At 49.0% G+C, this 27,751-nt stretch overlaps 1 protein-coding gene across 1 annotated transcript in view; it reads right to left on the reverse strand.

Annotated features, from left to right (window-relative positions):
- The window catches only part of NUP155 (nucleoporin 155), a 1,628,423-nt gene that overhangs the window by 1,159,518 nt on the left and 441,154 nt on the right, over positions 1 to 27,751 (reverse strand). Inside the window, exon 15 of the mRNA XM_069627148.1 lies at positions 16,068 to 16,162. Within this exon, the coding sequence (XP_069483249.1) occupies positions 16,068 to 16,162 (95 nt within the window). The remainder of the gene's footprint in view (positions 1 to 16,067; positions 16,163 to 27,751) is intronic.

Below are 27,751 nucleotides of genomic sequence, written 5' to 3' on the forward strand. Positions count from 1 at the left end.
TGTTCCTCCAACGCATTCCACATCTTTGACATGTAATGTCCACAGCTGTGCACTTTGGAAAGTTTTTTTCGGCAGAAGGCGTCCTGCTTCGATGGTGTTGGGTCCATGTCTCTCGAGTGCCTCCGTCAATGACAACGTCGCAGAACGTTATAAACAGGACGCACGGCGCCCATAGCCTCAGTTGAAGTTTTTTCCCCCAGAATGTGTGACACCAGTCTGATGCCTGCTGGACTGCACTTAGCATTGCGGAAACGGAATCTGCAATCGCATAGGAAATTCTCCTGAGGAGCAGGCTGGCAGGGCTATGTGGAATGCGTTGGAGAAACACCCAGTCGAAATAACGTTACCAGTTGGTAAGTAACTTGTTCTTTGAATGGATTGTGTCCTCCAACGCATTCCACATCTTTGACAGACTCCCAAAGCAGTACCAGTAAATGGAGGAGGGAAAAGAATTTAGAATACCCAATTAGATTACGAAATAAAGAACTGCCTTCCCAAAGGCCATATCCTGACCATGGATGGTATCCAGGGAATAATGTTTTACCAATGTAAGGATTGAAGCCCAAGTAGCAGTATCACAAATATTCCTAATAGGAACACCCCGCTGGAGGGCAGTGGAAGTAGCCACACCCCTAGAGGAATGAGCTCTCAACCCTTCAAGAGGGTCTTTACCCGCCAACCGGTAACACTCCATAATGGTAAGGATAATCTACCTGGACAAGGTCTGTTTGGTAAGAGCCAGGCCAAATCGGTGTCCAGCATATCCTACGAAGAGTTGATCATCCACTCTGAGCCTGGACAGCCTCGATATGTAAAAGCTAAGAGCTCTCCTAGGATCTAACCGATGGAGACGGTCCATCCATGGCCCATGACTGTTTGGAAGCGGCTGCGGCAGTGCTTGAAGGCAAAGAGGCAGCTGCCTGAGCCATGTGCTTGGTTCAGGCCGGTTCACATGCAGGACCGTGATATCAGAGAGTGATGTGTTACATTTATTAGCTGTTGCAAATACCTCTGGAGTTTTCCAGTCAGAGTGGGAGCGAGGCTGTGGGCCATGTGCTCTGCGCGCTGTACTATCGCAGTGAGGCCAGGTCACCAAAATGGAGTGGAAAGGGGGTACAAAAATGGATGCCCCGTGTCCTGCTCAGTATTCCCATCTACGCGAATGTCATCCAAAGTTAACATCACATAAGGGCAAGGGGCGAACCCACTACTGGAGGCACTTGGTACGAGTTTCTACTGAGAAGTAAAGGAGAGGGGCCTGATGGCCCCTCGCTCCCACACACTTGCCTGCAATCCAAAAGGCGGTTCGCGCCCGGGGATGAGCGCTGGCATGGGGGGCTGTGACAGGCGCAAACGGCCAAGGTGCCAAACAGCATGTACACTTCAAAAGGTATCCCACGCCCAGGGGCCATCGCTCACATGGCCTCCTCAGATCCCGTGTCTCCAGGCAGGCCTCCCCTGAGGCAGGCCGCCCCCCTGCAATAAACTTAATACCACGACATACACACGTCATTCATTCACAAACACACCCCTGTTTCTAATACTTTATAAACCACTTGATATGTCTCATGAGAACATCTTTGTGCTTTGCAAGTCAACTCCTGAACCTTCTACCTGAGAAGCACTGAGATCTATGCTAATCTGCTCGTCGCCGTGCTATCTGTGACCGCTTCGAGCAAACTCGTCAGTGTGCTACCTGTGGCCATCTACCTGTTCTCCTGCAACATACTGCTCGGCCTGCTGAATCCAACTGTTTGTTGGTCAAGGTAAGGCCATGTATCCTAGTCATATTTCGGTCATTTTTTCATTTCAATCTATTTGCTATTACAGTACCCAATAGAGCTATGGTCATAGGACTCATTGCTATTGACTTGAGTTTCAATTGTTATGCTATCAATAGATCTATTTATTTTCATCTGTGTCAATTGTCATCGAATTGCATCCTTTGGGGGTCCAGTCTATAATGTAAGCATGGTTCCTTTTCGTGCAAGACAGAACATCCAAGGACGAGCCACATGTTCAGAGTTTAGTCACATAATTTAAAACATTTCTGTAACTTATGCAAATACTAAGCCGCACATGATGAACTGGTATAGTTCCAGCGACCAAAACAAACCTTGCATTGAGCATGGTATGGTTCATTTACTTTATGACATTTTTATTCATCAAGGTTTTATAATAATCTTGATATTTACTTTTCAGATTTTTCAACAATGCCTGCCTGTTCGATTAGCGATTGCCCTTCGAAGACCCATGCTAAATCTGAAGGCACTACAATGCATGTGTTCCTGAAAACTGTTGATCGAATAAGAGAATGGGTCAGACATTGCGGATGTCCACTGGATGAGCTGGAAAGTAGAGTCCAACAAGTCTTTGAGGACAAGAGGGGTGATTGATACCGCATCTGCAGCCGGCACATTCCCTCGAACATGTACACCACATCTTGGGTAACAAAGAAGAACAAACGGCGATCGACACGATAATTGCTCGCAAACGCTATTCCCACGCTATTCGTCCACAATCCGCCACTGGTGAGTCAAGTGTCCGTTTTTAGCTTTAGGCCTTGCGGTAGTGTGTAGGTAGCCGAATGGATTCATTGATATTTTAGGTGTTTCCAATTTGTAATACTTTCGACATAGATATGAGTGTATAGCTTTTTGAATAATGACATTTATCAATATATTATTTTTAGATTTCATAACCCACAAACGAAATCTATATATGGGCACAGGGAACTGTGCTATATTGCGCATTACTCAAGTATTCTGTCTCCTTACATGGCAATTTTAAATATTGGCATTTCATTATCAAACAATTTACCTTTACTACTTCTTGACTATCCCTTGAATCTGAAGCAAGAACATTCTACTTCCGTCACGTGCTCGCAGTTAATAAACCACTTCTAGTGCGTACCAGGTAATCATACTTGGCTATTCCGATACACCCTTGTTTTATGCATGTCAAGTAATAGTTTGTATGTATCGTGTGATTATTTTACCAATTGTTTGGTTAGTGCTTTCCAATTGATATACACCTTAGTTGTCGTCCCCTGGTGTTTGTTTTCAGTTATAAGGAACAAGTTACTTACCTGTAACTGTTGTTCTCCAGCATGGGTCTGGCATGGATTCACATGCTCATGAATATTCCCCGTCGTCAGGCTGGGAATCCTCGGTAAAGAAAAACTCATTGTCAGTTTCGTTTCTGATCTGTCTTTCGTAGTAGTAACCAATCACTGATCTCTGCGTCATACTGACCACAGCCAATGACTGCCATCTCCCTAAGCCCCGCCTCTGGCAGCCATCTTCAGATTTGGTAGCACGTGAAGTGGCAGTATGACCAAGTGAAGAGCCGCAGAGGGGTAGGCGGGAGGGTTCGCATGTGAATCCATGCCAGACCCATGCTGGAGAACAACAGTTACAGGTAAGTAACTTGTTCCTTCTCCAGCATGGGGTCTGGCATGGATTCACATGCTCATGAATATAAGAATACATAGCAGTACACGCATGCACAACCACGGGAGGTGGCAAAGGCTCAACATTAAGCAATACAACAACTCAACATTAAGCATCTCTTGCCTCCTCACCAGGCTCACCTTAAGCGAACAGGTTGCGCAGCACTGCTTGGCCGACCCTTGACTCCTCCCTGGAATCCCGATTGACGCAGTAGAATCTCGTGAAGGTGTGCGTCGACCTCCACGTAGCAGCCCTGCAGATGTCCAGCAGGGGCACACCAGATAGGAACGCCGTAGTAGCAGCGATCGCTCTGGTCGAATGGGCTCTCGGAGGGCCTGGCAGCGGTCGGTTAGCCAACCGGTGGCAGTGCATGATGCAGCCGGAGAGCCATCTGGAAATAGAAGACTTCGAGAGAGCCTTCCCTTGATTCACAGGTCCAAAGTTCACAAACAGCTGTGATGTCCTCCGAAAACTCTTCGTGCAGTCCACGTAGAACTTCAGCGCTCTAGCCACATCCAGCGAGTGCAAAGTCCTCTCGGCCGACGACGAAGGAGACGGGAAGAAAACAGGTAACACCAGGGGCTCGTTAAGATGGAAGTCAGACGGCACCTTGGGCACAAAGGAGGGGTGCGTCCTAAGCACCACCCTCGAGGCATGGAAAGTCAAGTACGGTGCTTTGCAGGATAGGGCCTGGATCTCTCCCACTCGTCGTGCGGAGGTAATGGCCACCAGGAATGCAGTCTTCCATGACACAAACTTCATCGGTGCGGAGTCCATCGGCTCGAATGGGGGCCCCATGAGCCTAGTAAGCACCACGTTAAGTTCCAACACCGGGGACGGGGCCTTCACTGGCGGGAACGACCGGAACAGTCCGTTCATAAACTCTTTCACCAGTCGATGGGACCACAGGGACGTCCGTCCTGTGGTTCTGGTATATCTGGAGATCGCCGCCAGATGAATCTTAATGGAGGCATGGGCTAGCCCAGCCTTTGCCAGCGATAGCAGGTACGGCAGCACCTGAGGGGCCGTAATCCGTAGGAGGATGATCTTCTGTGCTCGGCACCAGATAGAGAACCTCTTCCACTTGTGACCGTAGCATTTGAGAGTCGAGGATGCCCTGGCCTTTGCAAGAACCTCTCTGCAGTTGGCCGGTATATCGTACCCTCCAAACTCTAGCGTTGCAGGAGCCAAGCCTGCAGGTTCAGTGACGCCGGGTCGTGGTGGAAGATGGCGCCTCCTTCTCTGGAGAGAAGATCCGCGTCTGCCGACAGCTTGATGGATGGGTACGTTGACAAGTCCAAAAGGTCCGGGAACCAGATCTGCCTCGAGGATCATCCTGCACCGGGACCTCTTGAGCTGGTTGATGAGTCGAAGCAGCAACGGCAACGGAGGGAACGCATACAGGTATAGGCCGTCCCAGGGGAACGAGAACGCATCGCCCATGCTTCTCGGCTGGGGGAAACCTGCTGGCGAACCTCTGGCACTTCGAGTTCGTCACTGTTGCGAGCAGGTCAATTTGGGGTTTGCCCCATCGTCGGAAGAGTTGATCCACCTGATCCTGGCGCAGCTCCCACTCGTGACAGGCGCGCAGCACCCTGCTGAGCGAGTCGGCGATGGTGTTTCTTTCTCCTGCCAGGTGGAAGGGAACCAGGAACATCCCCAGGGCGACCGCCCAGTGCCACAAATCCTGTGCCTCCTTGGATAGGGCTGGGGATCTGGTACCTCCTTGCTTCCGTATGTAAAACATTTTCGTGGTGTTGTCCGTGAAGATCCGCACCACCTTGCCCTTGAGCGACGGGAGGAACGATTTGAGAGGCCAGAACACGGCTCGGAGTTCCAGGATGTTGATGTGCAGGAGCTTCTCCTCTGGGAGCCAGAGGCCTCTTGCGTGGAGATCTCCGGTGTGGGCGCCCCAACCTTCCAGGGAAGCGTCCGTCGTCACCGTCTCCTGGTACGCCGGCGTCTGAAAGTCCTTGCCCGCCGTGAGGTGCGCTCGAACGCCCCACCACTGAATCGCCCGCCGGAACACCTCGTTGAGGGGGACCCGGTCTTCGAAGGTGCCCGTCGCCTGCGTCCAACGGGCGTCGAGAAATTCTTGAAGAGGGCGCATCCGTAGTCTGCATAGGCGCACCAGGTAGATGCAAGAGGACATCATCCCCAGGAGGGACTTGATGGACCTCACCCTGGCCACGTCCGTGGCTAGCAGGCGCTGCACTTTGCCCAGAATGGTCTTCGTCCGTTCTTCCGACGGTGCCGCCAGGCACCTCACTGTATCGAGCTTCGCTCCCAGAAACAGGGCCACCTGCGACGGCACCAGGTGGGACTTTGGGTAATTTATGGCGAATCCCAGGTCTGTGAGTAGCTGGACAGTCCTCGCAGTGAGTTCAACGGCGAGTTCCCTCGTCCTTGAGCGGATGAGCCAGTCGTCCAGGTAGGGGTAGATGTGAATCCCCTGCAGGCGCAGCCGCGACGCCACAGGTGCTAGGCACTTGGTAAAGACCCTGGGGGCGGACTTCAATCCGAACGGCAGTGCTCTGAATTGGTAGTGGCGTCCCTCGACGACGAACCTGAGGAACTTTCGGTGACTTCTGAGGATGGGAACGTGGAAGTATGCATCCTCCAGGTCCAGCGACGATAGAAAGTCGCCTTCCTCCAGCTGTCCCAGCACATGCTGGAGGGTGACCATCCTGAACTTTTGTGACCTGATGTATTTGTTCAAACAACGAAGGTCCAGGATGGGGCGCCAGCCGCCCGTCTTCTTCCTGACGAGGAAGTACCTTGAGTACACCCCGGAGCCCCGGAGCCCCGGAGCCTCTTCGGGACGGGCTCGATGGCGCCTTTCCTGAGCATCGCCCATACTTCCAACAGCAGTTGCGGGACGTGATTTTCCTTCCTGGCTACAGGTGGAATGTGAGGGCACTTCTTCAGGAATTCGATAGAGTGTCCTCTTGTCAGGGTATCCAGCACCCAACGATCGGTGGAGATGGACTTCCACACGCCGACGAACTTCGTCAGCCGGCCTCCCACCGGGGTGCTTCGGTGGGGGCCAGAGGCCACGGCCGGTTCAGTCCTGCTTGGAGGAGGTGGCCTTGCCGCCCTGGACACCTTGCCGACAGCGGTGAGGTGCTCCCTGCTTGCCGCGACCCTTGTAGGCCTCCTGAGACGAGGAGTGTGCCGCCTGGCGGTAGGACGACGAGCCACCGCTGGATCCCTTGGAGGCCCCCTGTCTGCCTCCGGAGCTCCGAAAGGGCCGTCGTTGCTGAAGGGCTCCTAGGGCGCGGGCCGTCTCCGTGTCCATCTTTATGGCTTGGAGGGATTCGTCCACCGCCTTCCCGAACAAGTTGCTGCCGTCGAACGGCATGTCCAACACCCTGGTCTGGACGTCCTGACGGAAGTCGGTCGCCTGGAGCCAACCCCGTCGTCGTAGGCAAACTGTTGCCCAGCTGGCGGAACCCGGTATTGGAATATCGGTTGCCACCGTTATGGCGTGGTCCGACGCCACCTCGCCTTCTTGAAGTATTTCCAGGGCCATCGACCTCTTGTCGTCCGGTAGGAAGTCCAATATGGGTGCCAGTTTAAAACAGAGCTCCCTGTCGTAACGGGCCACGATCGCCAGGGCATCGGCCGCTTTGATCGTCGTCGCCGCCGACGAAATGACCCGTCGCCCCATGGCGTCCAACTTCTTTCCCTCGCCGTCCGGAGGGGAATTCGACGTTGAGGCTCCTGACCACGGCGCTTTCTTCTTCGCGACGACCGAGTCTGGCATTGGCTGGGCCCTGAGGCACAGGGGAGCGGTCTCGGGGACCCGGTACTTCTTCTCGTACCGGTCCCGTTTGGCTGGTGCCGTGGAGGGGTTCTTGAGTACCGACAGGCCCTCCTCCCAGATGTCATCGATTAGAGGCACCGCGATGACAGTCTTCCTCTTGGCCTCTCGGCGCTGATAGAGGAAACCTTCCTTTTTCTGCTCCTCCGGGCAGAGCTGGAACAATTCGGACGCCCTGGCGATCATGGCGTGGAATGAGCCAATCTCGTCGGGCGGAGATGCCCGTGCGACGAGAGACGGGAGACCCGTTCCGTCGTCGTCGCCCTCAGAACCCGTCGTCGAGCCCATCGCACCCTCATCTCCCGACTCGTGGGAGGATGAGGAGGGAACTGCAGGCCTTACGGGGGCGAGCGGAGGAGAGGGTTGGGTCCTCCGTCGTTTGTTCTGAGGACTTCCCGACCGGCCAGGTTGCGGGTCCTCCGGCCTGGGCCGTGGTAATCTCGTCCTTATCTCAGAGCATAAGGACTGGATCGCAAACAAAATGGCCGCCGAGCTATCCTGAGGTCTAGGTTCCGGCTGCGCCGGAAGGGAAGGCTGCTCTTCCTCGCCATCTTCCTCGGTTATCTCCCGAGTATCTTCCTTGCGGGACCGAACCTTCTCGAATTGTACTTCGAGATTCCTCGCGACCTCGGTCAGTTCCCCTCCGAGGCTGACTCCGAGTTCGAGGAGGCTACCGTGCCCCCCCCCTTGTTGCATCATGGGGGCCATGACGATGGGCTGAAAAGAGGATTCCCTCCTTGGCGGCAGGGAAACTCTAGTCCCGGAGGCAGTCTCCACTGGCGGGGTCTCTGCCGGCTTGGCCAGAGTCGCCGCGATCGCCTCGATAGAGGCCTTTGCCTGCTGGGTAGGGGCCTTCACCACCTTAGGTGCGCCCTGGGCCTTCTCCTTAGGGGGAGGGGCGATGCCTCGCTCCCCCTCTCCCGAGATCGGACGGGGCTTCTCCCGAACCTTACCCGGGGTCTCGGACTTCCTCTTCCCCGAACCGGAGCGCTGGCTCGTGGTTGACGGTGCAGGGGAAGGTGCGCCCTGCCTGGCGACCGAAGAGCCCGACCTTTCGGCGCTCCCGGAGCCAGCGGACTCGCGGCGCTTGGCCTGGTGTTGGGCCCCCGTCGCCGGGGCGCCCGCACAGGACTTAGAAGCCCGCTCGGACCCTTTCTTCTGCTCACCCGTCGAGCACTTCTCCAACCAGCTGGCGAGATGAGATCGAGGGTCCCTCATGGTCCTCTCCGACAAGTAATTGCAGAACTGGCAGTCCATCTCTACATGAGTCTTGTCCCCATGAAGACAGTAGAGGCATCGCGAATGTTCGTCCTCCTTAAACACATTCTGCAGCCCGCATCCAGGGCAGCTGCGAAACAGCTTGGCTCCGGGTGACGAACTGGGCCATCTCGAAGTAGGCCGCAAATCTTCTGGAATCCTCCAAGAGGTTGATTCGACGAAATCTTCACCCTTGAGGGGCGTAGGAAAATCCTGCAACGGGTACCCGTTAACGGGAGTAGAAACGGTGGAGCTTGAGGCTCGATTAACCGAGAAAATGTGAAAATTCAGCTGAAAAAGCGCGAAACACGAAGTAAAAGCTCGAGTTAAGCACGAGGACTCCCAACACTTGAACGTGCGGTAAAAATGTGAAGATGGCTGCCAGAGGCGGGGCTTAGGGAGATGGCAGTCATTGGCTGTGGTCAGTATGACGCAGAGATCAGTGATTGGTTACTACTACGAAAGACAGATCAGAAACAAAACTGATACTGATTTTTTCTTTACCGAGGATTCCCAGCCTGACAACGGGGAATATTCATGAACATGTGAATCCATGCCAGACCCCATGCTGGAGAATTAGTGTTATCCATACTAATGCAAGTACTGTCTTTCAGGGAGATGCTGAAGCGTCCACCACATTGAAAACAGCCCTAGATGTTCTTCAGCAGCCCGAGGTATGGATACTGACAGCTCAACTGACTGTGATCCTCAGGACTGGAACACTTGTCGTTTGATTGTTCTACATCATGTTTCATTTGTGGTTAGCCGTTGATATGTACCTGTGCGGTCGACCCCAAGCGTGTGTTGTGTTTTCAATATTGTAATCCTTACTAATGCAAATACTATGTTTCAGGCAGTTGTTGAATCGTCAACCCACACACTTGATGCAGAGCCTGACATTCAAGTAATTCCGGTGGAAGTGAGACCATGCGGATACGAATCGGCGCACCAGCTTTTGGAAGTGCGCACCACATTGACAACAGCCCTAGATATTCTTCAGCAGCATGAGGTATGGATACTGACTGCTCCTTCGAGCGTGATCATATAACGTGATTCCATTTGCTATACTTTCTTCCCTATTAACGCAAGTACGGTGTTTCAGGGAGATGATGGAGCTTCCACTACAATCACAAGATCCCATTTAGATGATGCAGATGTAAAGAAATCAGAGAAATAAGTCGATTAAATCTGATCATTTTTAAATATTCCTTAATTCTTTTAGACAATGCAACATTTGTGGTTATCTCTTTATATGTACCTGTGCCGTCGACCCCAAGTGTGTGTTATGTTTACGATATTGAAAACCATACTAACGCAAGTACTGTGTTTCAGGGAGTTGCTGATGCCTCCTCTTCAATACAATCATTCGTGGCAGTGCATGCAGAGCCAGAGGTATGGATACTGACAGCTCCATCGAACTAGGTCATCAGAGCTCGAATACTTGTCGTTTGATTGTTCCACACAATGTGTAAATCGTGTTTGGCTATTGAGATGTACATGTGTGTTCGTCCTCACGTGCGTTTTATGCTAACAATATTTTGATACACAGTAATGAAAATACTATGTTTCAGGGAGTCGATGGAGCCTCATTCTGTGCTGTCTATGTGGATACAGAAAATATAGTCGTTGCAGCGCAAGAGGAAGGGGAGACATGCGGATACGTATCGGAGCAACAGCGTGCAGATGTTGAAGGTCGAGTCAAAAAAGTTGCAAAGAAAAGAAACAAAAATAAGGTTAGTTACAAACAGTTCATAACTTTAGAAATTTTTTGGGGACTATTTTATGTTTTTTTAAAGTCAATTGTACCATACTTTATCTTGTGTTTAAACTGAAAATCCCTTTTCCAATATGTCCTCTAGTTACCCGTGGGTCTACGAACTATACATACACAGACAGTGAAGCGAATGAGAGATGTTGCTTGCCAGACCATTTACACTATGGAGGCTATGGATGAACTATTAATTCAGACGCGGTGTGTTGAGACTGGGGATGCTTATGTCCAATGTACAGAAAATGAAATTAATGTGTCCGGAGAATCCAGCAAAGTTGTATTGGACCATTGCTATAGAACGACCGCACCACCGCAACAACATGATACTGGATGCATTGAAAATAGCTCTGAAGTAGTCACAGATCAATTTACACAATCTACACCCGCCAAAAAATCGCCACCAAAAAAGCTGTCGACATTATTGTGTTCTCCCATCAATGTTGAAGTAGCAGATGTTGAAATGACAGAGAATGAACCAGCAGCAGCATTCACTGACGCATCAGAACTTGATAGCAGCGATATTTATTTCAAATGTGGTGATATGTCCTCAACGTCACAGGCCGAAACAACTTTGACGCAGGATGACAGTCTAATGAAAGAGGACAAATGCATAGTATTCGACAGTTGTTTGATGGATATTATAAGTATGCTGAAATGTGGGCATTCCATCAGAAGGAAAGTATGTGAGAAGCCATTGATTCATGTGACTCGTCAAAAACAAGGCAGTAACGTCACAATACATGCCGCCTGTAGATTACATCATACATTCTCATAGTCTGCACAACCGATGCTGGGGAACTGCCAGCAGGCTATCTACTGTGTGTAGCTGCATCACTTTTTAGTGGCTCCAGTTTTAGAAAGTTAAAGTCTTTCTTTCAGTTTGTGGGACTCCATTTCATTTCAAAAACGCAGTACTACAAATACCAACATGATTATCTGTTTCCAGCCATAAGTGATGCTTGGAAAATTTAACAATTGTCTCTAGCAAGTACATTCAAAGGCAAACGATTCAGGCTAGCCGGCGATGGACAGTGCGACAGCCCTGGATTTTCTGCCAAGTACTGCACCTACCACTTTCAGGACATGGATAGTAAGAAAATTGTGAGTTTGGTGGTCGTGCAGGTAACACAATGTACATCCTCAGTGGCCATAGAGAAAATAGGATTTATAAAATCAGTGGAATATCTGCAATCGGAATGCACATCGACCTCATAGCCACGGACAGACACGTTTCAATTGCCAAGACAATGAGAGAGCAGTTCCCACATATTAAACATCAATTTGACGTATGGCATCTTGCTAAATCAATCAATAAGAAAATCTCGGCTGCAGGGAAAAAAAAAAAGGTTTGGAAAGTATTTCAAAGTGGTCCCAGTCTATCAGCAACCATCTTTGGTGGAGCTCCAAAACTTGTGAAGGGTCAGTGGAAATACTACTTTAAAAATGGCGGTCAATGATGCACCACTGTAACAACGTGCACCGCTTGTCAGAAAACCTACATTTCCACCAATGTGAACATGGCCCTTTATCCCCAGTGGAGGCGCGGAAGAAGAAGTGGTTGAATCCATCTTCACCGACACACAAAGTCATTGAGAAGATTGTTTTCGATAAAACTATCAAGAGATTTAAGGGGACTGACAGAATTCTGTCACACTGGAGGTTTGGAGGTGTTCCACAATATGTGCCTAAAGTACAGGCCAAAGCGCTTGCATTTCAGCATACATGGCATGAGACATAGGACTCTACTTGCCGTCTTGGCCCATAATGAGAATCTCAACCGTGAACAATCTAGGACTAAGGGTAAGGTAAGGATGCCTCGCTACACTAAGGCCTTTTCAAAAAGAAGTAAGCAATGGGTGATCAAACCAGTCTATGAGGAAATGGAGTTCTACTTTCTCAAAAGCCTTATTGTTGCTGTATTAGAGAAGCACAGATATGGAATTTTGAATGATCCTGTGCAGAGCACTGATCCATTGCCACCCAACATTGCCACTGTGCCATGTCCACCCAAAGGAGAGCTGGTTGTGAAGTACAAATCCCGGTTTAAATAAATTGTAATACGATTGTCTTTTTGTAAATAAATTTTATTGTACAGTATGCATACAAAGTATGCTAACCCTAACCCCTACCTTCACCATCCTGGGTGCCGAACTACCTGGGTGTCATTTTTGAATTCTCTCTCTATTCACATCATATTGCTGACCTCGTCTATATGTGTATGTATGTATTTTTGTTGATGTAACTAATTTTCGCAATCTCTTATAAATGCTGGGCACTGTTAACCGAGGGGAGGCTTGCGTATTGCAAATAATAAAACAAACAATAAATCTCACTTTCAACTCAACTCCTCGGGTACTTTATACTTTCCCTGACCTTCCCCAAAAAATGTAAAGTCTCAATAGTTATGGTTCTTTGGGGCTTCAAAGCGCGCATACAACGAAGACAAAATTGGGGGCCTTAGAACGCGCCAAGCGAGCCGTTGCAGATGGGAGAGAAGCCAGTTTGCATTTGCACATTGAGGCGCAGTACATAGATGGATTCGAAACTTCTAGTTCTCACAGATGGCTTTAATACGGAATGTTGCAAAGAAAGAATGTTTCCTCATTTCTAGTGAAGGTCAGCGGCTTTGATTTTCAGCTCGCGCCCTGAAGAGGCCCACAACTCGCACTGGCAGTATAAGGTTCTATTGTTTTTTGACCTTGAGAGACAGGGACCATGCCGAAAGAACTTCATTTGAAGGGGGTGGGGGGCGCAATAACGTAAGAGACGGCAAGGCAGAACATTCTTAAACTAGACCGAGTTTCATGTTAGTTCAGTATACGAAAAATCATTGTCAAGAGCACAGTGGGATTTACGGACTGCATTACGCAGAGACACAATGGAAATTGCAAATATAATGTAAGTAACTCTTTAGACGCTTTTATACCGGAATGAAGAATGAATGGATGCATGAATAAATGAATGAATGAAGTGCTTTGAAAACGTTTGTGGGATCGTCCTTGTAGCGGGCACATGGGCATGCAGGTCCACATTCCACAAGCATGTAGACAAAAAGTCGTTTCTCATTGTGTACTAAAATCGATTTATTTCGTTAGTTTTCGCATTGATTTTAGAGCCGAACATACTCCATTGCACTATCCTTGAAAGCAAATAGTTTCAGCTCGGCCGTAATAAATAAAATTAATAATATTAATAAAAATCAGCTGGCGAGACCAATTATAAATTTTGTTTTCAAAACAGGTATATACTTCCATTTTGCCACTGCCACCAGTTTCAGACACCGGCAGACGGTTTCTTCAGCCGCAGTTAATGTAAACAACTGCACCATTCTGATGATCTTATGGGATGATCGCCAAGGGCCCATATGACCTTACGCGGTACTAGCGGCTTGAAACATCATATCAACCTTTACGCTGGCCTAATGCCTACTTGATGGAACAGCCTTGCGGTTCAACGTGCAACAAAAGTGCTTCTTTGAACGAAAACCAACACCCTGTGTACCATAAAGGAACAGCGCGTGACTCACGATAACATTTTACGGATTTGCGGATAGAGATAAAAGAAAATAAATGACTTTCGGAGTTCATATGGCAATTGCTGAATATTCTATAAACATTTAATGTCCAATAAATGTACTTTACCAAATTTACCGTATTGCTGTTTGATTTTAAAGTACAGTTTCATATTCGAATTGTGGCGCGCTGTGTTGTGAGCTGATCTGTGTTGGTTTCCGGGTTCTGTGTGAAGTCGCGTAGAAAACGACTGGGCGTGTTTGCCTACGCAGCACAGAAACGTCACAGAGAGAGGCGGGGAATATGAATGTTTTGATAATGTCAGGCTCAGGGGCGGAGGATATGATTTAGTGCAGCAAAAGCAGGTCAGCCAAGGCGATGCGGCGAGTCCTATCACAAAATGGCAGCTCCCTGGTGCCTGTTTTCGCGTGCGTAATGGACGAAAACTCGGGTAAGGTCCATAGGAAATTTTTCTAAAATCGAGCGACTTAGGCTTAAAAACACATGGCCGACCCGTAGGGGCAATAAAAAAGTTTGACCGAACCATTCCTTTAAGTAATAAGAAGGTTGGCTCATCATCCTGCTTTCAGTCTTTAGCAGGGGCGCACTTGTTCAATCACCAGTTGCTTCACTGATGAGTGGTCCAGCCCAGACCTGCTGTGTCTTGGAAAGTTCTGCTGGGCTTTTGGATTGCTCTCTGTTGATCAATGTCCTTGCCTGCTTGCTGGCTTGTTTCCTTTATCTTCGTGTTGCTAGGTTTCTTTTTCTAGTTTGCTAGTGCCCATTGTGTTTGCTGGCAAGCTTCGTACTTTTCTTTCTTTACTGCCTTTGCCTTGTTGTGCACGCACTGTTAACTAGTGTCCGTTGCCTTGTTGGGCACCTTTGTGCTTTTCCTTCTTCTCTTGCCTTCCATTCGGTCTTTGCCTTTGCCGTATGTTGTACACACTGTTAAACGTGCCTTTCAACTTTGCTGATGTCCACTGTGCTATTCTTTTTCCCTTCGCAGGTTTCAAAGGCGCAGGGTTCCAGGACGAGCGTGACTGGCTGTGGAATCTGTATGCCGTGGAGGGGCTGCGTACCCGATGACTTCAGCAGCCGATTGCGGAGGAGAAGCCGTGCCGATGCGGGACAAGAAACAGGTAGGTAGATCCGGAGCTCTGCTGCACTAGCGAGGGGCTGCTTTCTCCCAGGCGAGTGGGCACGGCGGCTGGAATTCATGGAGCAGAAGTCCCCATCGGAAGATCGCGGTGAGCGTTCCGCTGCCAGATGGCAGAGTAACGCGAAGCGTGGATCAATGCCTGGTTGTGGCTTAAATGGCCAGCCACACCCAGGGACTATGCAGAAACTAGAGTGCAGCTCCTAGTACCCTGTTGGATCATTTCCCCTCCATGTTTAGTTGTGATTGTGATTGGATCCAAGAGTGCCATGCTCTGGTCCAACTGGCTTCCCTGGTGTTGGGGAGGTGTCAGGGAAACCCAATATCCCAATGAGGGACTCTGAGAACTTGTGTATGGGGTTGTGTCTTCAGATGGATGGGAGTAAGTGCAATAGAGGTTGTGACAGACTCCAAGCGGAGCCACTCTTCCATTTCCATGGCAGCCCCAGAGGCTGGAGAAGCGGTGTCAGTTGAGCCGCCACAAAAACTATACGTTGAGTGGGGTAGGAGGGTGACAAAAGCAGTGGGGAGGAAACAGTGATCAAGGGAAGGTGAGGTTGGGGTAGAGCTGCCATCAAGTTGCTTGGAATGCGAGCTTGAATCTTTCAATTCAGCCCACAATCCAAGTAACCTTATTGGCTAGCTCCCTCGCCCCAGGTGCCAATACATTCTTCCATACAAAGCCGTCTAGATCAAAAATAAGGTGGTGGATTTCAAGACCATAAATGAATGCAGGATTTACTCTCCCTTCATGAAATTTGATTGCAGAAAGCAAAGTACAATTTCCAAAACAGTTGTAAAATGTAATGTTTTGTTTTTTAGACGGCTCATTAGCATTCATTTTTATTAACAAAATTGATACCAACATTAAAGGACTGTCGCAAAGCTCATTCCTCTTCATCCTCCTAGAAATTAATGTCTGTTTAATTGGTAATCCACAGCTATTTGAAGTAAGAACATTGAGTAAAGATGCATCATGTTACACAAAGCAACACTTCTAATGAATTATGCACTTCACTGTGCTATACAAATTATATTTCAACTACAATTTTGGGTATGGTCTTTCAATAGATACATTTAATGGGATGATACATACCTGAAAAATGCCCGTGTAGCCCAAGCCGACACTTCACTGTCACATGCAGCGATTGAACAAGCAAGGATTAAGCAGGTGGCACAGGCCTGATCTTCCTACGAGAAAAGGTAATGACAGTAAATAGAACAGACATATGCCAGAGGGATAAATAATACAATAATCTGACGCACAGCTCGGGTTTACGATTTTAAAAGCTGTTTTATTTAAATGCGGTAGATCCCAGAAATAGGGAAAACTCATCATAAAGAGTGGTGTTTTTTGATTATAAAAGACTTGTGCAACATTTTAATAGTTCCATTTTGACTAGTTCAGAACAAGAATTACACGCGACGATTCATTAGGTGTCGTCACTTCGCTTTTCTTGAGGCTAGGGAGATGAGGCCGCTACCCAATAATCCCCCTAGGAGTGGTTTAATGCAGGAGAGCCTAATTGGGGGGGAGGAGAGACTCGCAGACCAGCACGACTAACAATCCAGCAGATGTGTTCTAAGGAGATGCAGGGGATACCGTGGGGAAAGCCGAGAGAAGTCCGCCCCCAAAAGCAAAAGGCCGACAACGGGAGTTCTTCATCCCAGTGTTGTGGTGCAGGTCCAGGTCGTGACTGGAATCTGGCAAAAGGTAGCACAACCTCTAGGAGGTGGACGGAGCAGACCCGTAAAGGGCTGTTAAGATTGATTTCTGAACTCTGACCTGGTGGGCAGAGGTTCAGGGGGCCAGCCTAGTTTCTTGGAACAGAGTAACCTTCTGGACAAACCAGACCAATCAAGGTAGCTTGGCGGCGGTCAAGGGAGGGGTGAGGGCGACCGAAGGCCCTCAATGAGCACACGAGGGTAAAGGAAACTTACAAATCACTCTCAGTCAGGTGTAGATATATTAATACATATACATTTATTTCAAGGCCTTTGAGTTTCAACACAAATCAAATCACAGTAATATTATCAAGCCAACACAATCCTATCTAAATACATATATACACGACCAATGGAGTCTAAAGGGTTAATGCACGAAATGGGTCCACAATCTAAAAGGGGAAGGAAACGGGCAGTGCAAATAGTCTTTAGTCCTTTCTGCATCCAACACACTCCTATCTAGGAGGCAGTCCAATCCCTAAGAAGAGTGGAGCCTAATTCTCAAATGTACATGCAATGCAAGCGCACGAGGTAGTTCAAATGGGCAAAATGGGGTCTCTTCAAGGGTCTGTAATAACTCAGGAAGGTGGGTGAGGCAATGAAGAATAGGATCCCACTATTCGAGGAGGGTCTCCACTTGGGGGCAGAGTCGATTCCAAGAGTTGGGAATAGTTTGCAAGTTCGCACTAGCAGTGGAAAGGAGAGAAGCCCTCAGGGGCCACTCTTGCGTAAAAATGGATGGAGGCGCTAGGGGCCACCGGCTAGGGCTGCGATTACTCACCGACCGCTGGCGCACTCCGGACCAAATTTCGGCAGTCAAGTCCACTTCAGTTGCAGGTTCAAGTGCAGCAATTTGGCGGCTCCGCGGCTTTCAGCAACAAAATTACAGCGATGATTCCCAAACAGGACAGCAGCGATTTTGCTGCTCCTGGTGGATGGATCAGGCCAGTTTCACTGCAGCAGTCTTCATGGGCAAAAGGGGCACAAATGCAGCACACCTGCAAAGATTGTCACCATGGCTGGGCGACACGGTAACCGCGTATGCTCCATTTCTGGCGCACTCGTCTCACTTCAGACCTGGCAACACCAAGTGTACGAAATTCGGTGTGAGGGTGTCGTGAACACAGAGCTAGCGATATACCAAGTTTCAAGGGCCTCCTGGAGACAGAGCAAAGGTCCTGCATAAGCTGGTCCGCCCACTGGTTGGCCCAGGGACACTTCCGAGTAGGCTTACTTGCAGGGTTTGATGATGGTGCTGAGTATAGTTGGTCCCATTATTCCAATCGGTCAAAGCGTCTTTGCAGACCTTCTAGGACAACAAGATGCAGAGAGGTCCCCCGGGACGACAGCGGGCTCAGAGTGCCAAACCTTCCAACGGGTCACCAGCGGTTCCTCGACTATGCTTCTTAGCTGCAGGATACTTGGATCCTATCCTTCATTCAGTGAGAACCCCGGAGATCGACATGGTATGGGTGTTTGGTGGCTTCTCTTACCCAGAATCTTCTTTGCGCCAAAACGAAGAGGACCCAATGGGACATCTGCTCACATAGAGGCACACCATACGTGGATGAATCATGGACCACAGTGGTCCCAGCAATTCACAGCACTCCAGACTCTCTGGCAACAAGGATGTGTATTGGGGACAGACAGCCCAGCCCACATCCTGGAGGCAGACACACAAGACATGCATAAACCAGCGAAAGCTTGGCATTTTGCGAGAGAATGCATGCCCAAATAAGGACTGACCCGTGTCGGCTCAATCTGGGAAAGGCAAAGGGGCAAGATGGCCAAAGGACAGGACAAAAAACCTCATGTCATGGCCATTTTGAAGCCAGACCACCTATTCGTGCCAAACGCGGTAACCGCGGCTTACCTGGCAGGAAAGGGTTAAAAATACATGACAATATAAACTGCCACCAGCCCTGTCCGTGACATCTGCTCATCTCCCAAAAAATCCTTAGAGAGTATCTAGGGCCTTTGAAAATGACTAAGATGCAAGTGTACTGTACTGGAAGGTACATCTGTACACTTGTTACACGTTGCAGAAAAGTTGCAACCTTTGAAAGGACTAAGGGAAACAAAGTCTCCCAGTAATGACTGTCTTAAGGGATGTCTGTTTCCCCATTAAAAGTGAGCAAAAAGCCCAGAGGAGTGGTGGGATCCCCTGGTAAAAATCAGACTACGGTGTTAAACAGCAGCAAAATGTTTGGGGGGGGTACACAACTGGAGGGAAAATTACAGATAAAATGGAAATCTTTCCTAACGGGGGCCCACACAATCTGTATTGAGACTTGGAAGAAGGCACACGAGGCAAGAACAGCAGAAGCTGGAGGCGCCTGCGCAGCCTGGCGAGAAGATGCAAGCACTCAGAAAGAACAGGCCCAAAGTCAGAGCTAACAAAGGTAACGGGCATACCATGGGGACTCGTAGGGGCTTGAAGGTATGCGAGTGAAACCACATGGGGAGAAAGATGCAAAGCAATTTCCTCATGGCGGAATTTGGGAAGAGTGTCACCCAAATGGGCATAATAAGAAGCAAAGAGAAGATAGGGTTTGGGACTCGAACAGAGGTGAAGCATATGTGGATACAAGTCATCTTCCTTGTGGCAGTACTTGGCAGGGGAGTGAACCAAGTGGCTGGACGACTAAGGGGGAGTGAACATGGTCTGGGACCCAAACAAATAAAAACGAAACAGGCTAAGCAGAGCCTGGAACTATTAGCTAAGACGACAGGGGAAGGGAACCCCTCCCCTGATCTAAACTGGAACTTGGTATAAACTAGACATCCAGGGAAAAGGAGTCATTCCCCCTGGACACAATTATAACTTTGTTGCTACAGAGGAAGGGAGTCATTCCCCACTAGATCCAGCTTGAAGTTTATAAGTCAGTGCAAGGGAATCATTCCCCCTGGTATTGATTGGAGTCCTGAAGACACTTTCTTTTAAAACACCAGGAGAAGGGAGGCATTCTCCAGGTGAGAGAACTAAACTTTTCATTAAGACTCTTTGGTTGTAGTGACAGGGATAGAGGTACGGTTTTGACTTAGGACAGTGTTTTCTTTAACAACTAACATTCTGACAGCCTCTTTAGTTTGAGGCAGGGAATCCCCTCTTCCAGTTAGGATAGCTAGATTTTCTTTATAATAAAAGTCTTTGCCAACCACCATGACTCCTCCTGTTCAGTTTTCTTCTGCACACAGTAGCAGATATTCCAGGTCTGATATCCAACTACTCCCCCTGTATCTTTTACTCCTAGACACATTAAAAAAACCAACAGCCAGTGCAAACCAAGACTGGATACAATGAAGGAGAGAAAAGTGCATGCAAGCAACAAAGGTATGCACCATTGTGCTAAAATTAATTTGATTCTGAATTTATATTGCATGATTAATGTTGTACAGACAGAATTTCTAATGGGTTGCAATGTCTTTATTTTAGACATTTATGAACACCAGAGTTGAATAAGGAGGTCAGTACATTCAGATGCCACCATTTGTCCTGATGACAGAAGCAGGATTTTGCAAGGACACTTAGGCAACGAGCTCCGCATGAAAAACGTGTTGACAGAAAGATGCACTAATTGTTAAACATTGGTAAACTTAGGTGAATACTAGCACGTAGAGTGGATAAGATATGACAGTTGATCTAGTTGTAAATGTGTATGAATGTGAGATATGTATGGATTCAGTCGAATGAATTAAAGGAGAAAAACAAAAAGAAATGTGTGATATATGACAATGCATTACTTACCGTAAAAGCATTTCTGATGGTTGTATCTGCTTAGATTCACATGCTGTGCATAGTCCGACATCCAGTGGTCACTGCGGAGTATTGCATTTTGTTTTTCGTAGTCGAAAAGGGACGTCGACAAGGCGTGTCTGAAATACTATCCCTATAGTGACGTGCGTTGTACCCACAATCCCTCACGCGTCGAGGTCCCTCTGTTTGTATTCTTCTGCCCTGAGGGAGCCTTCTAGACGTGAGTGAGTACAGAAAAGAGATATAAAAGGAAGTCTATGTTCCTTCCATCCGAGCGGGGGGGAAGGGTGGGTGCATGTGAATCTAAGCAGATACAACCATCAGAAATGCTTTTACGGTAAGTAATGCATTGTCTTCTGATGTTTGTTAATCTGCTTAGAATCACATGCTGTGCATAGACTAGCGAGCAGTACCCGGAGTTGGCGGTGGGTTATGAGAAGGAACAGTAGAGAAAATATGTCTTAATACTGCCTGTCCCACCTGGGAGTCAGATCTCGAGTGTGCATCTAGACAGTAGTGTTTTGTAAAGGTGTGCACAGAACTCCAGGTAGCCGCTTTGCAGATGGACTCAAGGGGAACATTTGCACTGAATGCTATGGACGCCCCCGTGCCTCGAGTAGAGTGTGCTCTTGGCTTAAAGGGCAGTTCTCTCTTACCAAGAGTATAGCAGAGAGTGATGCATTGAACAATCCATCTAGAAATAGTGGACTTTGAAACTGCATCCCCTTCTCTTCCTGCTGCCACCGAGACCAAGAACTGATTAGTCTTCCTCAGTGGTCTGGTTCTTTCCATGTAGAACATGACCGCTCTGCGCACATCTAGTGTGTGCAGAGTTTTTTCTCCCAAGTTGGAAGGATTTTGAAAGAACGTTGGCAGTTCTATAGACTGGTTTACGCGGAATTTCGAGATGAATTTCAGAGCAAACCTTGGGTGCGTGCGTAGAACCACCTTATCTCTGTGAACTGTAACGAAGGGGTCTAGAACAGAAAGAGCCTGTAGTTCACTTACTCTCCTGATGGAGGTGATAGCTATTAGAAAAGCAGTCTTAAGAGTGAGGTGTTTAAGAGATGCTTTGTGCATGGGTTCGAATGGTGAGCCGATGAGTCTGGTAAGTACCACGTTAAGGTCCCATCCGGGAGCTGGGTCAGCTATCGGGGGGTGTATTCTCTTTACTCCCTCCATGAAGGCCTTTATAACAGGGATCTTCCACCACGACACTGAGTTGGGAAGTGGTGTATGCAGAAAGTGCCGCTAGGTGGACTTTAATGGAATTGAACACTAGACCTGAATCCAATAAGTGGGTCAGGTATAGAACAATATGTGTGGGAGAGCAGTCAATCGGGTTGATGCTTTTTCCTCTGCACCAGATGACAAATCTCTTCCACTTGCTAGAATAGCAGTGGCGAGTGTTAGGTTTTCTGGCTTCCCTGAGGATGTCCATGCATCTCTGCGGGAGCTGTAGATGTCCGAATTCTATGATCTCAGGAGCCAAGCTGCTAAGTTCATGTTCTGGGGGCATGGATGCAGAGTCCTGCCCTTGTCTTGTGACAGCATGTTGTACGGGCAGGGGAGTTTCACTGGGGGAGATAGAGACATCTCCATCAAGTGAGCGAACCATGGCTGTCGGGCCCACATTGGGGCCACCAGTATCATGGTCACTTGTTCCTGGTGCATCTTGTGCACCACCTTGTTGAGAAGGGGAGTCGGGGGGGGGGGGGGGGGGAAGCGTAAACAAATTTCCCTGACCATTGCATCGACAGACCGTTCCCCTTGGATTGGTTCTGGGGGTACCTGGAGGTGTAACTTTGGCATTGTGAGTTCTCCAGGGTTGCGAACAGGTCTATTTCTGGGAATCCCCATTGTGTGAAGACGTCGAAGACTGTCTTCGTGCAGTCGCCATTCGTACTCTTCGGGCAGGGGGAAATCTCTGCTGAGTTTGTCTGCCAGCATATTGATTTCCCCTGGTACATGTTGTGACAGTAGGAACATGTTTTGTTTGAGAGCCCACTTCCATATATTTTGGGCCAGTTTGGACAGTGCTGGAGAGTGGGTGCCCCCCTGCTTGTTGATGTAGTACATGGCTGTGGTGCTGTCTGTAAGGACCAACACAGTCTTGCCTTGTAGGTGTTCCTGGAAGGCTTTTAGCGCCTTGAACACAGCTAGTAGCTCCAGTAGATTTATGTGTTTGGATGCTACGTTCGGAGTCCACACTCCGTGAGCAGTCTGATGGGATAGGTGAGCCCCCCATCCTGTGAGGGATGCGTCTGTGGTTAGAGTGGCTTCCGCCGCGGGTGTGGCAAAGGGTTTCCCTCTTTCCAGGTTTTCCTTTGTCCACCACCGTAGCGAGAGAACCAAGGCCTGCGAGACCACCACTAGATCGTCCCATAGTCCGCTGGCCTGACACCACTGGCTGTTGAGCCACTCTTGCATAGGGCGCAGGCACAGGCGCGCGTGAGGTACCAAATAAATACACGACGCTATCATGCCTAGCAAGCGCATTGTTTGCGTACCGTCACCTCTCGACCGGTTACATATTGAGGGATCTGAAACAGCATGTTTTGGACCCTCTCGTTGGAGGGGAAGACGAGGCCGTCCTTTGTTTGAATTAGAGCCCCTAGGAATTGTTTGATTTGGCTGGGGTCTAGGCTGGACTTCTTTTCGTTGATGGAGAAGCCCAACTGGAACAAAAGGTCTACAGTCTTTTGGGTATTGGAGAAGCATGTTTCGTAAGAATCCCCTGTTATGAGCCAGTCGTCGAGGCAAGGGTAAACTGGGATGGACAACCTGCGCAGGTGGGCCGCTGCCACTGCCAGTACCTTCGTGAATACCCTTGGTGCCGATGCTATGCCGAAGGGTAGCACTCTGACCTGGTAGTGTTTGCCCTCTATCATGAACCTGAGGTATCTTCTGTGCGCTGGCAACATTAAAATATGAAAGTATGCATCTTTCATGTCCAGTGTTGTCATGTAATCTCCCTGTGATAGCAGTGGGATCACTTCCTGTAAGGTCACCATACGAAACTTCTGGGGTTTGATAAACTTGTTCGCTGGGCGCAGATCTAATACAGGGCGCATGGTTAGATCCTTTTTGGGTACAAGGAAGTACACTGAATAAATTGAATAAATACCTTCCGTTACCCGAGATAGAGGCACAACCTCTATGGCTCCTTTTTCCAGCAGTTGTTGTACTTCTTGGAGAAGGATGGCAAGGTGTTCCGGTGTCATGCGTCGTCCCCTCGGGGGTCTGTATGTTGGGGAACCGTTGAATTTGATGCAGTATCCGTGGGCTACGGTGGAAAGTACCCAGCGGTCTGACGTTATTCCCTCCCATGCTGGAAGAAAGGATGTTATCCGGCCCCCGACTGGTGTTGCATGGGAGGAGACGCGAATCTTCGCATCACTTGGTGTTGTTGGGGGCTTGGGAGCCTCTGGGGGTGGACCCCCGACCTCTCCCTTTGCCACGGCGCTGGCCTCTTTGGCTGTACTGCCCACTATTGGTCTGGTAATTGGTGGCAGGGTACTGTTGCTGCTGATTCTGCTGTTGGCGTTGGCCACGAAAAAAGCGTTTGTTGCCATAGCCGCATCTGGTAGTGGGCTTAGAGATCTGGTCAAGAGTTTTGATAGTATCAAACTCTTTTTTAGCCATCTCCAGAGCCTCATCCACCGCTTTCCTGAAGAGGTTTGAGTCTTCAACAGGTTTATTTATTAAAGACGCCTGTGTCTCCGGTTTGAACCCTGAGTTGCGCAGCCATACATGGCGTTTTAGGAGTATTCCCTGAACCAGGGAACGTCCCACTGTCTCTGCAGCATCCAGAGAGTTCTTTACAATACTCCGGTTGACATGGGTTCCTTCGCCAATAGTTGATAGCAGGCGTGTACGTAGTGGTTCCGGCGCTTCTTCGGCGTCTTTGCGCAGTTTGGCCCACTGCGCGTCCGCGTAGCTAGCTAGCAAAGAATTGTTGTTCGCAATTCTTGCCGAAAAGGCAGCCGAGGATGTGACTCTCTTTGCAAGGGCATATAACCTCTTGCCCTCCTTGTCAGGTGGTGCCTCGCTGGTGGACAGCGGCACCCCTGCCCTCTTCCTTGTATTAGTTACTACAAGGGAATCCGGAATGGAATGTCCCCTGATGTACAGCGGGTCTGAGGGTGAAGGAGTGAAAAGTTTTTCAATTCTTGGATTAACTCCTCTGATTAGTGCGGGTGTGGATAGCCAAGGGATGATTCTTCTCTTCACTGAAGCGAGGAGGGGAATGGTCTGGCTGACCGGGGGTTTCTCCTTAATTACTCTTTCCACAAAGTCTATTTCAGGAGAGATCTCCCCAGTGTCCAGTTCGAAATGTGCTGCTGCTCTGCGCAACAGGGCATTGAACGTGGGCTGATCGTCAATGGGAGACGTGTTTCTAACAGGTGAATTGTTAGGAGGATTTAGGTTCAGGACATCAGTGTCCGAATATACTGATGGGGATTGCCAGGGATGAGAAGGTCCATCTTCTGGATTTTCTCTGAAGCCTTCTCCTACCATGTCTGGGCTGTCTTCCAGACCTTCCTCCTGGTTCTGTCCCTCTTCATCGTCCACAAATTCATCCTCCTCCTCCAAGTATTGTTCCTCACCAGTGAGGTCATACACATTATGGAAATCTGAGGCTGTGTCCTGGTGGGGATTGAATAGTCTCGGATATTTGGCCCTGGGGTCCTCCTGAGGCCCTTCTCTTGTTCTCTTGGGAGTGGAAGGGTTCTGGGTCTTCATAAACCTTTCCATTCTCTCCATACAGAGATGGAGCCTTTCCATGGTTTCATGGGGTACCCCTGAGCGGTCTAGCGGGGGAAAATTAGTGTCATCTAGCTGAAAACGGCTCGACCTCTCCCATAACGTTGAGGAAAGTGTCCCGTCGCCTTCCGAAAAGCCTTTCGGTGTGCTGGGGGTCCCCCCGACTGAAGGGGGTAGTCCCTGTCTTTCTTCGGGCTTTTTCGGCGTGTCTTTCGACCTTTGCGTAGCGCTCGACGTGTCTTTCGGCGTACGCTTCTGGGTGTCGGCTACAACGATCCTCGCCAAGCTCTCTGCGACTCGTTTGTCAGCGGAGGGCTGTGGTTTCGACGTTACGGGTGTCGATCGTTCTACGGCGGCGTGCGCTCTCTGCTGGTGCGCGCCGGCCGATGGTTTGGGGGCGGCGCCCTTATTTGCCGAAAGCCCAGTCGCTGGTCGCGGCTGCGGTTGTGAGAGGGGCTTCGAACCTGAACGGTCCGAGGAGGCCGCCGGTGGAACTGGCGTCTCCTTGGGCGCTGATGCTTTCTTCGTCGAAGAAGAGCCATGGGTTGTGTGCTTATGTGTGGTATCGTGTGCGTCAGTGTCGCCAGGGTGTTCATCCCCATAAGCAAGGCGTGAGCCGAGCCCGTCCGGGCCGGGGACAGACGACTAAGAGCGCGAGCGCGCTTTAGAGGGGTCTACAACTTCCGTAGCGGAGGTCGTGTTATCACGTTCCTCGTCACTGTCGATGGTAGCAGTGGCGGGTGAAGAATCGGCCTTCGACATAGGGTAGGCCGCCCACCTCTTGACCCTACGGTCTTTTAGCGTCTTTGGCTTAAGAAGCCGACAAGCCGTGCAACCCTCCTCTTTGTGATCGAGGGGCAAGCAGCGGTTACACCGTGAATGCTTGTCCTTCCAAGTAAACTTGCCCTTGCAACGCGGGCAAAACCTAAAGGGTGTCCTCTCCATAGCCGAGGCAATAAATCGTGATAACGACCCCAAGGGAAAGGAAGGGGAAAAGGAAAGGCATTCTCAGAAAAGAACCAGAGATGTCCCACGACCCCACTCTCCCTACTGTATTTGGCCTGCGAGGCCAGGCCACGTGTTCGGCAACGCCGAAGGATCTCCTCCGCTCGTCCCCTCCGTCGAAGATCTTGCTCGGCGGAGACAGCTTCACAACTTCTTTCGAGGGAGGGATCGATGTGTTATATATTAAATAGGAAAATGACCAAAGGTCGAGGAGATGAAATCTGCAATGTCTCTCGAAGAGCTCCGCGTAAAGGCGACCAGTAGCTGGGCGGAAAAAAACAATCTGAGGGACCTCGACACGTGAGGGATTGTGGGTACAACGCACGTCACTATAGGGATAGTATTTCAGACACGCCTTGTCGACGTCCCTTTTCGACTACGAAAAACAAAATGCAATACTCCGCAGTGACCACTGGATGTCGGACCTATGCACAGCATGTGATTCTAAGCAGATTAACAAACATCAGAAATATATATATATATATATATATATATATATATACACACACACACACACACACACACACACACACACACACACACACACACACACACACACACACACACACACGGTTGCAAAATGCTAACTTAAGAATTGTATTGTAATTAATGAATAAACTAGTGACAAATTGAATGGTTGACTCACTGCTTGAGGCGTTTCAAACACAAATGTAAATGTTTGTTTTCTGTTCTGCACAAATTAGTCTTGAGCAATAAAGAGCCTGCAAGATCACGACCCAATCAGGCACCCCTATTTATAATCTTTGGTTGTAGTGACAGGGATAGAGGTACGGTTTTGATTTAGGACAGTGTTTTCTTTAGTGATGAACATTCTGACAGCTAGGGATGTAACGGTATAACGGTATACCGTTAAAGATACCGTGAACCACTTAATTTAACAATAATAACTGTCACATTTGTTTAAACCGGTATAACATTTATGCCGTTAAGTGTGCTTTTCAATCTGATTTGGAAAGGCTGCAGTAAGAAAGTGCTGGGCAGTCTTGGTCTTGCACTGTTGGATGTGACATCTGCCAAGTAGTTTCAGTTGGAGCAGTTTTTAATGCCATTACATAAACCACACGTGCCTGACACAATCAGTATGTTAGCAATAGGAAGAATAAATACAGTGCCAAGAAGGAAAAGGGTTTACTTTGGGTTGGCGGCTTTGGGGTTTATATATTGATAATGTTTGCTAAACATATGACAATGGGGGGGGATTTCCCTGGTTCTATCATTGAATTTACATATAATAAGTCACACTGCGAAATTCACTCATCTCTGTGGGTATTCCCTGCTGCCATACCAAAGGGTAAGATGTCCGTGATTACTGAACACCTTTTGGCCCGCAAGTAAACTAAAGGCTGTAACATAAAGAGAGTGTGTGCGCGTGTGTGCGTGTGTGCGTGCGTGTGTGCGCACAAGCGTATACTACCATCAGCATCCATTGATTTGTAGCATGCAGGTTATAAAGATGGCAACATATTCATCTTCACCAGTAGCCAGTGGGGGAGTTAAAGCCTAAA

The sequence above is a fragment of the Ambystoma mexicanum genome, chromosome 6p (genome assembly GCF_040938575.1).
Source record: "Ambystoma mexicanum isolate Mex_15411 chromosome 6p, UKY_AmexF1_1, whole genome shotgun sequence".
Lineage (NCBI taxonomy): Eukaryota > Metazoa > Chordata > Amphibia > Caudata > Ambystomatidae > Ambystoma > Ambystoma mexicanum.